Raw genomic sequence first — 15,504 nt, 5'->3', positions numbered from 1 at the left:
GTACATGAGTTGTTTTAAGTATTTTACATGCTAAGAACCAACTGTCAGGACTGCTTAAGAGTATAGTAAGGTTTCAAGGTGGTGGCTTCATTGCAATGAGCATTTTTTTTTTTTTTTTTTTTTTTTTGGTCAGCATCATTCCTGATGTAAAATAATTTCACTGTAAGTAAATTGACAAAAATGTGTTCTTTATTACACTGCAGTTGTGAAACTTGGCCCGCTAGCATTAATGTCCCTCTGCCAGGTGGTACCTGTGATGTTTCTGATGGGGCAGGATGCTGTTCTATTTCTAAAAAATAGTGAAACTTGCTATTCGGTTTTGGATAATTCTATTCTGGGTAGTAAATTCTATTTAAGAAAACTGGTATCGTTCTGATGTATTATGATGTAAGTTTTTCGAGTTGTTCGAAGGAAGTATTTACATTGGGTTCTAAGGTGGAAACCTCCCATAAAATCTCTTTATAGGAGCAAAAGCACGATAGTGTGGCACCTCATAAGGGCCAGGAATCTTGATGCACCTTAGAGGGTTAGAGAAGAGAAACCCCGGCTATGATATTTCAAAAAACAAGAGACTTAATGGGGGTTTCCTTCCTTCCTTCTTGCCAGTATTGAGAAGGGCTAGACCTTACCGCTCCTCACTGAGCCAGCTCGGTATTTTCCCACTGACCTAAGCCTGCCACCTGATCTGCCCTCTGTAGCTCACTGCTGCATGGGTTTTAAAGGATACAGTACAGGGGCATCTGAGTGGCTCAGCTGGTTAAGCATCTGACTTCAGCTCAGGTCATAACCTGGCCATTTGTGAGTTTGAGCCCTGTGCTGACATCTCAGAGCCTGGAGCCTGCTTCAGATTCTGTGTCTCCTTTCTCTGCCCCTCCCCCCTTGCACTGTCTCTCTCTCTCTCTCTCAAAATTAAACATTAAAAAAATTTAAAGGAAACAGTACCAGCTGTTCTGCTGCAACACATTCCTATCACAAATTACAGGAAGTAATCTAGTCCTAACACGTTCAGAACTTGAAAGACTTTTCCTCCAAAAGGAGCCTTCAGGTAGGTTGCTGCACTGGCAGCTGGGACCCCTTGTGGGCTGACTGGAGGGAAAAAGTGAACCTTTCATGCCATGTTCATAAATAAGGACAGTCAAGGTACAATGACGGGGAAGGTACTTGGAATAAAATAGTAAGAGAAAACGATTCCCTGGGGACACAGGACTAACCGATATTTACAATGCAAAGATGACCTTCCTTCAGAGTTCCCTAAACTTAAGTGAACTTGGCTGTGAGCAGGGTTGGTGAAGAAGGAGGTGGACTTTAAAAGAATCTAGATTTCTCTAGGCAAACATTTCCTTTGACTTCACTCGTGAAGGTGCAAAAATAAATAGAATATTCAGTAACCGCTGCTTGTGTTTACCGAGATTCCTGTGCCCTCCCCGAAGTCTACGTGTGTAATTAGTCCATGCACTGGTGGGTCTGCTTGTGTACACAGTTTTCTGGGTTGAAAACAAGCAAGTCTTTGTGCCAATCTGATGTTTGTTAAGTAGTTTATAAATCAAGCAGAGGAAGAAAACAGAAGTGACCTTTCTGATCTGAAATTAAAATGTAAAACAAAGCAGGGAATACTTGTATTTTTAGATAAGTAAACTCAGATTATTGTGAGGAATCATAATTCTTAAATATTTTAAGGTTTGTTATGTAAAGGTTCAAAGTGATAATTTGGAACACAGTACATGAGAACGTTAGTTCTCACAAACATGACCTAACTCCTTCAGAAAGTAAGAAGCACCCTTGAGATTTTACTTTGTATGTATTTAATAGGTTTGGCAAAAACATATGTACATGAATGTAAATATAAGTATACCAGCAAGGAAGGAGGTTTAGAAGCTACAAATATGTGGCAGGGATTGTGAAGAACATGATTCTGTCCGAGAAAGGGAACTACGCTTAATTAGGTACCAGCTACGACCTCATCAAAAAATACCTCGACTGCAAACTCTGGACGGTAAATTTTCCATGTTTTTGGTTTATGGGGATTATCCAGTTCATTTCTTGAAAGATAAAGCCTAGAAAAGCAGAAACATCGTTGCAAGCACAGAAGGGTAAAAAAGGAGACCCACCTGTCATGGTTAGTCGCAGCCTCTGTCCGATCCCCTCTAGCCAGCTCCCCGCACCTCTCCACAGCCAACCAAATCTTAATCATCAGTAATTACACATCACCATTCTTTTCACATTGCCTTTTATAGGATTAAGGACATTCGACATTAATAAATTGCCATGTGAAATCCTCCAGAGAGACTAGGTGTGTATTAAAACCAAATAATAAAATACCGAGTCTTTTCAATGAGGACAGAGGCATTTTTGACCAGTTAACCACCTTGCAGCTAATCAAACAGCTATACCAAGCAGTAGGGAAAATTAGATCACTTCTCTCCTCACTTTTATAGGTTTCTAACTCATTGCCTCTCTAGTATGATCAATGTGTTTTAAAGGAAAAAATTGTGCCCCGTGGCAAGAACCACTTTGGAAGAGTAACACCCAATGAAGTTTCACCCAGATCTCGACTGAGGGGCTTGGCTCATGTTGGGAGTCAAAGTTTATTGTTTGTATACACCCAGGGAAAAACTGGTAAAAATTCCCCCATCAAATCCAAAGTTCACTCTATCCATTAAATAGGTGCATCAGAAGGATGTAGACCAGATATCCAACTTACTGTTGCCTTTACTGGACTCGAGGTGTGAGAGGAGGTGGTCAGATTGGAAGAAAAGGCTGGGATTATATGTAATGGGAACTGTCGATTCATGCCACATACAGTCACAGCTACCTCAAAACTCCGGTTCTGGAATATTTTTCCCTTTTTGTATTGGATGATGATTACGGTATGGTGATAACAATACACCTCAAATTTTCAGCGCTGAAGAACAAATACTCCTTAAAGTACTAGAGCACTAGAATTCTAGAGAATGTCTAGACTCAGGAATGAGTTTCCAGACAAGTAGAAGTTTTCTTGGAATAATCTTCAGTCAATAATTACTTTTTTAAAAAAACTTTCCTAGGTGCCTGGGTGGCTCAGCTGGTTAAGCCTCTGACTCTTGGTTTCGGCTCAGGTCGTGATCTCCTGAGTCTGGGTCAAGCCCCACTTTGCGGTCCGAGCTGACAGTGCAGATCCTGCTTGGGACTCTGTCTCCCTCTCTCTGTGCCCCTCCCCCACTCAATATACTTTTTAAAAAATAAGCTTAAAAATGATTTTCTAATAACTAAACTGGGAAAGTTTTTTTTTCTTTTCTTTTCTTTTCTTTTTGAGAGAGAGCATGAACAGGGGAGGGGCAGAGAGAGAATCCCAAGCAGACTCTGTGCTGTCAGCACAGAGCCGAATGCGGGGTTTGAACTCACAAATGTGAGATCATGACCTGAGCCAAAGTCAAGACTTGGAGCCACCCAGTCACCCCAAGAAAGTCATTTTTAAATGGGGGACTATTAAAGCGGTCTTCATTAATGCTTACTGTGTCTTCTAACTTCTGTCCTAGATCTAAGTGTGTCAATCACCTTTAAACTAGCTGCAGCTTCCCTAGAAGATGCCTTCCTTTGGGGCATAGAATTTAGTGGGTGGTCGGTCTAGGTAAATTAACACATTGGGAGGACCTCCCACAGGGTACTGAGCAGACTCCTACCAAACTTGCATGGGAGGGCTTTATTACCATACTCCAGATCTGATCAGAACACGTTTTAACTTGTGTGAAACAGTCCTATGGCACGGACCTTGAGGATAATGCAACGGTAGTTTCCAAGAATAGCCATGTATTTTACATAACCAGATTAAGAGGAGAAAGGCAGTGAAGAATTGGGGAATTTGAGGATTCTTGGTTTCTGGAAATTGAGCACATGGCAATCAGCAAAAGGTTTGCCATCGCACTTTACACAGACCTTGAAGATTAAGCTGTTTCTACTGGATTGTATCAGAGCCATACCTGTTATTTTGTATAAAAGATGTATGGAACCAGAAGAAAAATGGGCAGTTGTCATAGTATTTAGGAAGAACCTAAAATTAAAAAAAAAAAGTTATTTTTCATAGTAACATTGATACCAAAAGCTAATTCCAAAGGGATTAAAATTCCATTCATTTCTATATTTGTCAGTTGCAGCCATTAAGTACAGAGCACTTACAGTGTATAACTTTATACTCATGACACAAAGGAGGAGGCTTTAAGAAATGGCTCTATCAAAATGTAAGGAAATGTAATTTTTTCTGTACCTTTAAGCAATAGTCTTCTAATATAGTTTAGTTCTAAACAGAAACCTATAACAGTTTATGCCTGAAGAGATCATCCATTTCTACAAGGAGCAGCTACGTTGATAATTGTCATTATTGGTGGTAAAAGTACCTAAACATTTTGAAAGTGTTTTCATCTGGCCCTTGAAAATCACAAAATGACCAACATTGCTTGGGCCGGTGCCTGAAGCAGTGCTTCTGCTTAGAGACCACCGACTGAGAGAGAGTTCAGACTGGCTTCGTTATTCAAATCCAGTATGGGTCACTTGCTTCAACACAGATACTTTTTTCAGTACTGAATAGATTCTCCCACAACAGAGAGCAAGCAGGGCATGAAGGAGGGCACAGGATATACATTTTAAATTGATCGACATAGTTACTTGTTGGCAGTTCTGCTTGATAATTTTAATAGGAAAATGAAACTACTGACCTTTAGAAATTTGTTACATATAGAATAACACTCGTGCACTTTATGACTGCTCAATATAAATTGTACACTCATGATATTCAGAGTAATGACTATGGCAAACATTCTCATTTTATGTAAGGCAAATATTGGATTAAAAACACTTTTTTAAAAAAAACTTTCCTAGGTGCCTGGGTGGCTCAGCTGGTTAAGCATCTGACTCTTGGTTTCAGCTCAGGTCATGATCTCATGATGGCTTCAAGCCCCCAGGTTCTGTCCGTGCAGAGCCTGCTTGGATTCTCTCTCTCTTTCTGCCCCTCCCTCACTCATGCTGTATTTGTCGATCTCAAAATAAACTTAAAAAAATAGTATTTAAAATGAATTATATGTCAATCCAAAGGAAAGTAAAATCTCCCTTTTACCCCCGAGTTTTTATTTAAATTCCAGTTAGTTAACATATATGGTAAGATAGGTTTCAGCAGAATTTAGTGATTCATCACTTAAATGACACCCAGTGCTCATCCCAACAAGTGTCCTCCTTAATGTTCATCACCCATTTAGCCCATCCCCCCACCCAACTCCCCTCCAGCAACCCTCTGTTCGTTCTCTACTGCAAACACTTCTAATTAATGAAAGAAGATGTTAGTTCAAGGATGCTTTCTACACAGTATAGATTCATAGAGTTAAACGTACACATAAATTTACAAACAATGCTACCTTAAGGAAAGAAGGTGTTTGTTGAAAGATGCTTTCAACACCATAAACTACAAATTATGGGGAACAATGTGTTTTAGAGATATAAAAGAAAAATGTGATCACTGCTCTGCAATAAACATACCTTGGTTTTTTTCTTATTTGAAAATATATGCAAACTGTATAGAATTTAGAAAAAATGAGCAAAAACCAGTTTAGGTTCTTTTAAAAATTTTTGTTATGGATCTGACTTGTTTTTCTCCCTCTCCCTGGCCAGGGCTTGACATCTCCTATTTCTTGCTGGGAATTGTAGGAAAGGAAATCCTAAAGCAGAATAATTCAAAAGACCAGACGAGAATAACACTGTTTCTTGATTACTCACTGAGGAAGAGAGAAACCGTACTTTCACATCATCATACAGAGGTGGACAGCTGGATAAATGAATTATTACGTTGTCTGTTTCAATGTCGTGAAGTATCTGTGAATGAACACACGGAATTCACAACCTTAAAACCAGCTGGTAAGAGAACAGTGAAGTTCATGGTCACAGATCAAGGCTTCCTGTATTTATCAAGTACGCTTGGTCTCATAGTCCAGTCACTACATGTAAACGTGAATCATTATTTCTATAAAGTTGCAATACTGTTACGTTTTTAAAAGGCCAACATGTTTGGAGGTCATGGTAGGGCAGTGGTAAAGAACAAAACGTTCCCATTTCCATTAGAGCTTAACCAAGTAAACATTACGGTTGAACGTGTGCCACTTGGTTTTCATATGCTGGGATATGCTAACATGCTCGGTTTTAAAGCTAGCCTTCACATTCAAAAAGCAATACATAATTGGTCATGTTTTATCAAAAAGGGGTCAGCTGATGGGATCATGGACCTTGTCCATGGCTGACTGCTGGATGGAGTGACCAAGAATTGGCCAAGTTTCTGGAACGAAGGACTTTCTTGAAGCTATACTAAGTATTTCTTTGTTATTGATTACCCTCCTGTAATAGTGGCCCCCACAATAAGAAAAGTCTATGTACCTGTGCAAAATAGAAAAGAAGGTGCAGACTCAAGGCATGCTTCAGGGAGCTACACGCACAAGAAATAACAGAATGGCATAAATTACATGTCAAGCTAGATGATGAAGACTCTGGAGAGGTTAACAAGCATAGAATGAGAAAGGTTCACAGAGAAGGTAGAAACAGAGTTGGGCATGGAAGGATTTGCATAAATGAGGAGCACTGAAAAGAGAATCCAGTGGAGGCAGGGTGGTGTGGGAGAGGGGGAGGAAAGACCAGCAAAAACATGAAGCAGAAATTAAGAGTGTTGTGTTCCAAGGGCCAGAGGACACCCACTCTACTGGGAATGGAGTCTGCAGGTCAAGTACCTGATGGAAGTAAGCTCAGGTCTCAGGTATGTTATGGCTAAGGTTCAAGAGCCAGGGAAATAAGAATGAAGTTGAAGAATATGGAGAGGGGGGCATTTCCTATGTGACAAAGTGGCCTGATGATGATCACATATAACACTTATTTAGCGATTTATCGCTCACAAAGAAACTTCACATATATTACCTAATCCTCAAAACACTTGGTATGTGATCTTTACTTTACAGATAATGCTGAGCCAAAGATATTAACTGGCTTTGACTACAGGCATGCCGTGTGTCTTCTCTACTTACGGCTTTTCACTGTTGGAGCAATGAAATACCTGCATGTTGCAGGACTCTATATACTGTATTGCGTGAGGGGAAAGAAGAGGTAGGGAGACCGTTGTGGAAATCCGGGCATGAACAAACGAGGTGTTGGCAACAGGAACAGAAAGGAACGGAGAGAGTGAGAAGAGATTCCAAGGGTACAATCAACAGGAATTAGTGACTGACTGGATGTGCAGGCACAGCAAAGAGAGAATCAAAGATACTGCTAAATCTTAAGGCCTGAGTGAGAGAACTCTGGTGTCAGTTGCGCAAGCAGAGGAAAAGCTCATTTGACAAACGTGGACTGACAAACACGGTTGGATTGTTGGGGCAGAGACCGTCCATGTTGTGGGTCCCGGTAGGTGCTCATAAACATGTGCGGAGTGGAAGAAAGAAAAAAATATATAAGGCAGGGGAATGGACGAGCAGAACCAAGAGTAGGGTACGTACAGAGGTAAGAACAGAAAGCCAAGGATCAGGACTGGGCGAGGGCCTTCCGTGGAGGAGAGGGGAAGGAGTGGTGCTGGAGAAGTGATAGAATGGAGGCAAGCCTGCGGGAGAATTCTAAGAGTTTATATTTCTTAGATCTAGGAAGGTTTCTTATTCAGAAAAGGTTGATGATCTTAGGCATACCAGGTCCCATTGCTTTTGGGCAGAGAGCTACATCCAGCCAGCCACTTGGGTTACTCTTGAAGGTGTAGACCCACAGGACATGTGAGATAGAATCACTCGGGACACTGCTAACTCGAGAGATCCCTGAGCCCCATTCCAGATTCCCTGAATCATATTTTTGAGGTACAGTCTTGATGTCTCCATCTTTTTAGTGTGCATGCCAATCACCTATAAGCTTATAATTTCAGAATCAGTACCATATTATAAAATGACAAGAAGAAGACTATTTAGCTAAAAATGACCAGATACATGAATTGAAAACTCTGATAAATTCCTGAGAACATGCTTGGCATTTGTGTAAAAGGGAAAGGCAAAGCAACACACTGAACTGAAAAGATAGTTTGGAAAATGCCCTGAAAAGACTATTTTGAATAAGGAGTTTGTGCTCTGACTTGTGTCTGAACACAGGGATGCCAAGTTGGATGGTAACCAGAAAACAGCATGGTCTTTCTTTGTGGTGAGTGACGGTCTGGGAGGTCAACATGCTGATTGACGTGGAGAATTAAAACAAATGCCAGCATTTTCAGTTTACGTGCTCTTACCCAACAATTTTTGGAAGCAGAACTTAAAAAGACGATTTTGCGGCGCAATATTATTTGTACTTTTAGATCATTTCCATTGCCTTTTCCAACACCTGAATGAAATAAAATTAGGCCAGTTAGAGCAAAGATCAAAATGTCTTACCAATTCACATTATGGTTTAGAAAGAAAATGATTCCAGCTCACAGTGTGTCAATACTGAATCATTTGGGTCTTGCGTGAATTCTGTCTTTAAAAGACAAAGCTTCAAGCCCAACTTTGTCTCCCAAAGCCCAATTTATAAGGCTGGAGAGGGGGAAAAAAAAGAAATATAGTTCGGCTCCTCAGACAGAATTTTCTCTCTTTCATTTCACCTTTCTAGAAAAAAAAAATCAGGGAATGGGACTTGTACCCTTTCCTGCTGATGGGTTGCATTTTTCAGATACCCAATACTGTTTCTTAATAATAAATAGCCTAAATTCCTCTTGCCGTCCTTTAACTCCAGTTCCCAGGGCAGTCTCCATGAAAATACTGGATGGCTATACCTAAACATTCCTGTGATGTTCAGTATACATATAAAATGGTTTCTCTCCCTGTATTCAATTCAGAGGACCTTCTTTTAGTAGTTCCTAAAAGGGCTGGTTTCTCAAGCCTTCAATTTTTAGTGCTTTCCTTTTACCCATGCAGGTCACAAAAATATGCATAGAAGTAAAGGTACAGAACTCAAAAAAATATTCTAACAAAGTCATATATATATATATATATATATATATATGACTTTGTTAGAATATTCGACTCATGACCTGAGTCGAAATCAAGAGTCAGATGCTTGACCTACTGAGCCACCCAGGCACCCCTATTTACACAATATAAAAGGTAGAAAAGACATGAAGTGAAGAGTCTGTCTCATCCACCCCCCCATTTATTTCTCCAACTCCAAATAGATGTTTTTTATGCATATATAATCAAATATGAATATATACCCTCCCAGAAGTTTTTATGTATATATATGCAAACATGAATACATGTTATTCCCCACTTTTGTTTTACAGAAATCGTTGCATATCATAACACTGTCCTGTACGCATACCATTTTTTTTTTTAACGTTTATTTATTATTGAGAGACGGAGAGACACAGAGCATGAGCAGGGGAGGGGCAGAGAGAGAGAGAGACACAGAATCCGAAGCAGGCTCCAGGCTCTGAGCTGTCAGCACAGAGCCCGACGTGGGGCTCCAACTCACAAACCGTGAGATCATGACCTGAGCCTAAGTCGGACGCTTAACTGACTGAGCCACCCCATCTACCTTGCATTTTTTTAATACATGTCAAAAATTTTATTTTACTCATTAATAAGAAACCAGTAAAATGTTACAGCTCATTCAAAGTACTGCACAAGCCACTGGGAAAAACAGTATGGAATTTCCTCACAAAATGAAATATCGAATTACCATATGGTCCAGTAATTTCACTCTAGGTATTTACCCAAAGAATATAAAAATGCTAATTTGAAAAGATATGTACACTCCTATGTTTATTGCAGCATTATTTACGATAGCCAATATATGGAGGCAACCCAAGTGTCTATTGACAGATGCATGGATAATGAAGATGTGTACGTATACCATGGAATGAATGTTGCTCAGCCATAAAAAGGAATGAAATCTTGCCATTTGCAGCAATGTGGATGTACCTAGAGAGTAGAATGCGAAGTGAAATAGGTCAGAAAGACAAATACCATATGAATCCACTCATATGTGAAATTTAAGAAGATAAATGAAAGAAAAAAAGAGACAAAAGACCAGACTCTTGAATACAAATTGGTGGTTAGCAGAAGCGAGGTGAAATAAAGGGGATTAAGAGTACACTTACCTTGATGAGCCCTGAGTAATGTATAAAATTGTTAAATCATTATATTGTACACCGGAAACAAATATAAGCTAATGTACGTTATACTTAAATTTTAAAAAGTACCGCATTGGGGCACCTGGTAGCTCAGTCAGTTGAAGGTCCAACTTCGGCTCAGGTCATGATCTCAGGGCTCATGAGTTTGAGCCCCACATCGGGTTCTGTGTCTCCCTCTCTCTCTCTGCCCCTACCCCACGCGCACTTGGTCTCTCTCTCAAAAACGAATAAACAGGGGCGCCTGGGTGGCGCAGTCGGTTAAGCGTCCGACTTCAGCCAGGTCACGATCTCGCGGTCCGTGAGTTCGAGCCCCGCGTCGGGCTCTGGGCTGATGGCTCGGAGCCTGGAGCCTGTTTCCGATTCTGTGTCTCCCTCTCTCTCTGCCCCTCCCCCGTTCATGCTCTGTCTCTCTCTGTCCCAAAAATAAATAAAAAACGTTGAAAAAAAAATTAAAAAAAAAAATGAATAAACATTAAAAAAATAAATAAAAAATAGGGGTGCCTGGGTGGCTCAGTCGGTTAGGCATCCGACTTCAGCTCAGGTGATGATCTCACAGTTTGTGGGTTCGGCCCCGCGTCGGGCTCTGTGCTGACAGCTCGGAGCCTGGAGCCTGTTTCGGATTCTGGGTCTCCCTCTCTTTCTGCTCCTCCCCCACTCATGCTGTCTCTCTCTGTCTCTCAAAAATAAAAATAAAAAGCATTAAAAATGTTTAAAAAATAATAAAGTACTGTACATTTATAGGCGGATAAGGGCTGATGGCATGAATTTACAAATAAATACAAAATGGCTCAATAATCCATTGCATTCCACCGGACACAACTAATTTGCATTTTTAAGTACAAAAATTATTTGCAGCATTACCAGTTTTCTACAACTTACAGTTACAAAATAGCTTAAAGACCATGAGAGGTGGAGATAATCCCAGAAGCGTCCACTAGACAATTTACTCTCATTTCAAATTCTTTCACCCTTTCTTCTGACAGTCTCCCCATCCCCCTTCTGTTTTGATCATAGCAATCTCAAAGGAAGGTTATTCTTATTCCAAAAGAAAGCTGGTGTTTCCAACACTGAGTCAGGAAAAAATAGGAAATCTGAACAGACCAATTACTAGTAATGAAGCTGAATCAGTAATCAAACAACTCTTAAACTAAAGCCCGGGACCAGATGGATTCACAGGTAAATTCTAAACATTTGAAGAAGAGTTAATACCTATTCTCTGCAAACTATCCCCAAAAATAGAAGAGGAAGGAAAGCCTCCAAATATATTCTACAAGGCCAGCATTACTTACACCAAAACCAGACAAAAGTCACTATGAAAAAAAAAAAAAAACTACAGGCCGACCTTCCTGATGAACATACACCTGAAACTCAACAAAATATGAGCAAACCACATTCAACAATACATGAAAAGGATTATCTACCACAGTCAGTGGGATTTATTCTGGGGACGCAGGGATGGTTGCATATTTTCAACTCCGTCAACATGGTACACCGCTTTAGCACAAGGAGGATAAAAATCATGATTGTTTTTCGTTGCTGGGAAGATGGCAGGGTAGGAGGATCCTGAGTTAACCTCGTCCACAAACACACTGAGGTAACAACCACATCAGCGCAACTATGAAAACGACCCAAACACTGGCAGGACAGACTTTCCACAGTAGAGAGGAGGCCACGTCGAAAAGGTTAGAAGGGGAGACAGTTGAGAACTGTCCCGGCAAGGCTAACCACAAACAGGAGGGAACCACGAGCTTAGCCAAGAAAATCAGACCCCACCGCAGGCACGGAGGGCCTGCACTGGGAAGATGAGTCCCTGTAATGTTTGGCTTTGAAAACCAGCTGGCTTAACAAGTTTTTATGACCAGAGGGCTTAACTCTGGGCACTTTATTTAGTCAAGTATAATTAATATACAGTATTATATTTGTTTTGGGTGTACAATATAATGACTAAGGGTTCTATACGTTACTTAGTGCTCATCAAGGTCAGGGTTCCATTAATATTCTTTACCCCACCCCTTTTCCCCTCTGGCAACCACCAGTTTATTCTTTGTATTTAAGAGTCTGGTTCTTTTGGTTGTTGTTCTGTTTCTTAAATTGCATTTATGAATGAGATCATATGGTGTTTGTCTTTCTCTGATTGAATTATTGCACTTAACAATATACCCTCTAGGTCCATTCATGCTCAAATGGCAAGATTTCATTTTTTATGGCTTAATATTCCATTATATATATATATATATATATATATATATATATATATTTATACACACACACTACCTTTATCCATTCATCAGTTGATGGACACTTTAGTTGCTTCCGTATAATGGCCATAGTAAATAATGCTGCAATAAATATAAGGATGTGTGTGTGTGTATATGTATGTGTGTATGTATATACATAAAAGATGTATATACACACACACATATATACATATGTGTGTATGTATATACATATACATAAAAGATGTGTGTATATATACATAAAAGATATGTGTGTATGTATATATATGTAAAAGATATGTGTATGTATATACATAAAAAAGTATATGTACATGTATATAAATATGTATATGTGTATATATGTATATAAGATATGTATATGTATATAAATAAGTTTACTTATTTATAAATGTAAGTATACATATGTATACATATATACATAAAAGACATATATATACATAAAAGATACATATATACATAAAAGATATGTGTGTGTATATATATATACACATAAGTGTGTGTGTATATATATATATATATGTGTGTGTGTGTGTGTGTGTGTATATGTAAACATAAGTTTACTTATTTGAGAGGGAGAGAGAGGGAAAGAATCCCAAGCAGGCTCCATGCTGTCAGCATGAAGACTGACACGGGGCTCTATCCCATGAACTGTGAGATCATGACCTGAGTTGAAATCAAGAGTTGGATGCTTAACTGACTAAGCCACCCAGGTGCCGCCTATATCTTTTCAAATTCGGGTTTTAATATTCTTTGGGTAAATACCCAGTAGTAGAATTACTGGATCATATGATAATTCTATTTTTAATTAATAGTTTCCACAGTGCCTGCACCAATTTGCGTTCCCACCAATAATGTACGAAGGCTCTTCCTTCTCCAGTTCCTCAACAGCACTTGTTATTTCTTGTGTTCTTGATTCTAGCCATTTTGATATGTGTGAAGCTGTAGGTCATTGTGGTTCTAATTCATATTTCCTTGATGACTAGTGATGTTGAACATCTTTTCATGTGTCTGTTGGCCATGTGTAGTAGGTCTTTTTTGGAAAAATGTCTATTCAGGTCCTCTGCCCATTTTTTAGTCTGATACTTTATTTTTTGATGTTGAGTTGTAGATGTTCTTTTTAACAAATGTTTTCATGTTTATTTATTTTGAAAGAGAGAGAGAGAGGGAGAGAGCGCGCACACACAAGTGAGCAGGGGAGAGGCGAAGAGGGAGAGAGAGAATCCCAAGCAGGCTCCATACTGTCAGTGCAGAGCCGGATGTCAGGCTCAGTCTCATGAATCATGAGATCATGACCTGAGCTAAGATCAAGAGTCAGATGCTTAACCAACTGAGTCACCCAGGTGCCCCTAGTTGTGTATGTTCTTTATATATTCTGGGTATTAGCCCCTTATCAGATCATTTACAAATATCCTCTCCTATTCAGTAGGTTGTCTTTTCATTTGGTTAATGGATTCCTTCATTGTGCAAAAAAGCTTTTCCTTTTGGTGTAGTACCATAGTTTAATTTTGCTTTTATTTCCCTTACCTTAGGAGACATATCTAAAAAAATGTTGCTATGGCTATGTTAAAGAAATTACTGCCTATACTCTCTTCTATGAATTTTATGGTTTCAGGTCTCACATTTAGGTCTTTTTTTTTTTTTTAATTTTTTTTAACGTTTATTTATTTTTGAGACAGAGAGAGACAGAGCATGAACGGGGGAGGGGCAGAGAGAGAGGGAGACACAGAATCGGAAGCAGGCTCCAGGCTCTGAGCCATCAGCCCAGAGCCCGACGCGGGGCTCGAACTCACGGACCGTGAGATCGTGACCTGAGCTGAAGTCGGACGCTTAACCGACTCCTCCACCCGGGCGCCCCACACATTTAGGTCTTTAATCATCTGAGTTTGTGTGTATGGTGTAAGAAAGTGGTAGAATTTCACTCCTTTGTATGTAGCTGTCCAGTTTTCCCAGTATCATTTGTTAAAGAGACTGTCTTTTTCCTACTGTATATTCTTGCCTCGTTTGTCCTAGATTAATGGACCATAAAAGGGTGGGTTTATTTTGGGGCTAATTATTCTGTTCCATTGATGTTTCTATTTTGGTGACAGCACCATACTGTTATGATGACTACAACTTAGTATATCTTGAAATCTGGGATTGTGATACTCCCAGCTTCATTGTTCTTTGTCAAGATTGCTTTGGCTATTTGGGGTCTTTTGTGGTTCCATGTGAATTTTAGGATTATTTGTTCTATTTCTGTGAAAAATGTTGTTGGTATTTTGATAGGGTTTGCGTTAAATCTGTGGATTGCTTTAGGTAGTATGGACATTTTAATAATTTAAAATTTTAACAATGGGGTTGTTTTTCTTAATTTCTCTTTCTGCTACTTCATTATTAGTGTATAGAAATGCAACACATTTCTCTATGTTAATTTGGTATCCTGTGACTTTATTGAATTATCAGTTCTGGAAGTTTTTGCTGAAGGACTTTATATAGTATCATGGCATCTGCCAATAGGGACAGCTTTACTTCCTTCTTACCAATTTGAATGCCTTTTATTTATTTTTCTTGTCCGACTGCTGTGGCCAGGACTTCCAATAGTATGATGAATAAAAGTAGTGATAGCAGTAGACATCTTCGTCTTGTCACTGATCTTAGAGGAAAAGCTCTTGGTTTTTAACATTGAGGATGATGTTAGCTGTGAGTTTTTTATGTATGGCCTTTATTATGTTGAGGTATGTTCCCTCTAACCCTTGAGAATTTTTATCACGAAAGGATGTTGTATTTTGTCAAGTGCTTTTTCTGCATCTATTGAAATGATCGTATGGTTTTTATACTTTCTCTTGTTAATGTGATGTGTCACTGTTGATTCATTTGAAAATACTGAACCACCCTTGTATCCCTGGAATGGATGATGATGAATGTTTTTTTTAAATGTATTGTTGGATTCAGTTTGCTAATATTTTTTGAGGATTTTTACATCTATGTTCATCAGAGATATTGGCCTGCAGTTTTCTTTCTTTCTTTCTTTCTTTCTTTCTTTCTTTCTTTCTTTCTTTCTTTCTTTCTTTCTTTCTTTTCTCCCTCTTCTTCTTCTTCTTTGGTAATATCTTTATCTCATTTTGGTATCAGGATAATACTGGACTCTTG

At 39.2% G+C, this 15,504-nt stretch overlaps 1 protein-coding gene across 4 annotated transcripts in view; it reads right to left on the bottom strand.

The window, feature by feature from the left end:
* Positions 1-1,779: 1,779 nt before the first annotated feature.
* Positions 1,780-15,504, bottom strand: part of LOC131486637 (phosphatidylinositol 3,4,5-trisphosphate 3-phosphatase TPTE2-like) — a 166,476-nt gene continuing 152,751 nt past the window's right edge. For all 4 annotated transcript variants that reach the window (XM_058686548.1, XM_058686554.1, XM_058686542.1 and 1 more), the window contains 4 exons: positions 8,258-8,349; positions 5,740-5,835; positions 3,957-4,027; positions 1,780-2,054 (listed from right to left, as the gene is read on the bottom strand). In XM_058686548.1, the coding sequence (XP_058542531.1) occupies positions 1,940-2,054; positions 3,957-4,027; positions 5,740-5,835; positions 8,258-8,349 (374 nt within the window). In that variant the 3' untranslated portion in view covers positions 1,780-1,939. The remainder of the gene's footprint in view (positions 2,055-3,956; positions 4,028-5,739; positions 5,836-8,257; positions 8,350-15,504) is intronic.

This window comes from Neofelis nebulosa, chromosome 1 (assembly GCF_028018385.1).
Source record: "Neofelis nebulosa isolate mNeoNeb1 chromosome 1, mNeoNeb1.pri, whole genome shotgun sequence".
Classification (NCBI taxonomy): domain Eukaryota; kingdom Metazoa; phylum Chordata; class Mammalia; order Carnivora; family Felidae; genus Neofelis; species Neofelis nebulosa.
This window is presented reverse-complemented; position numbering and strand designations above follow the sequence as displayed.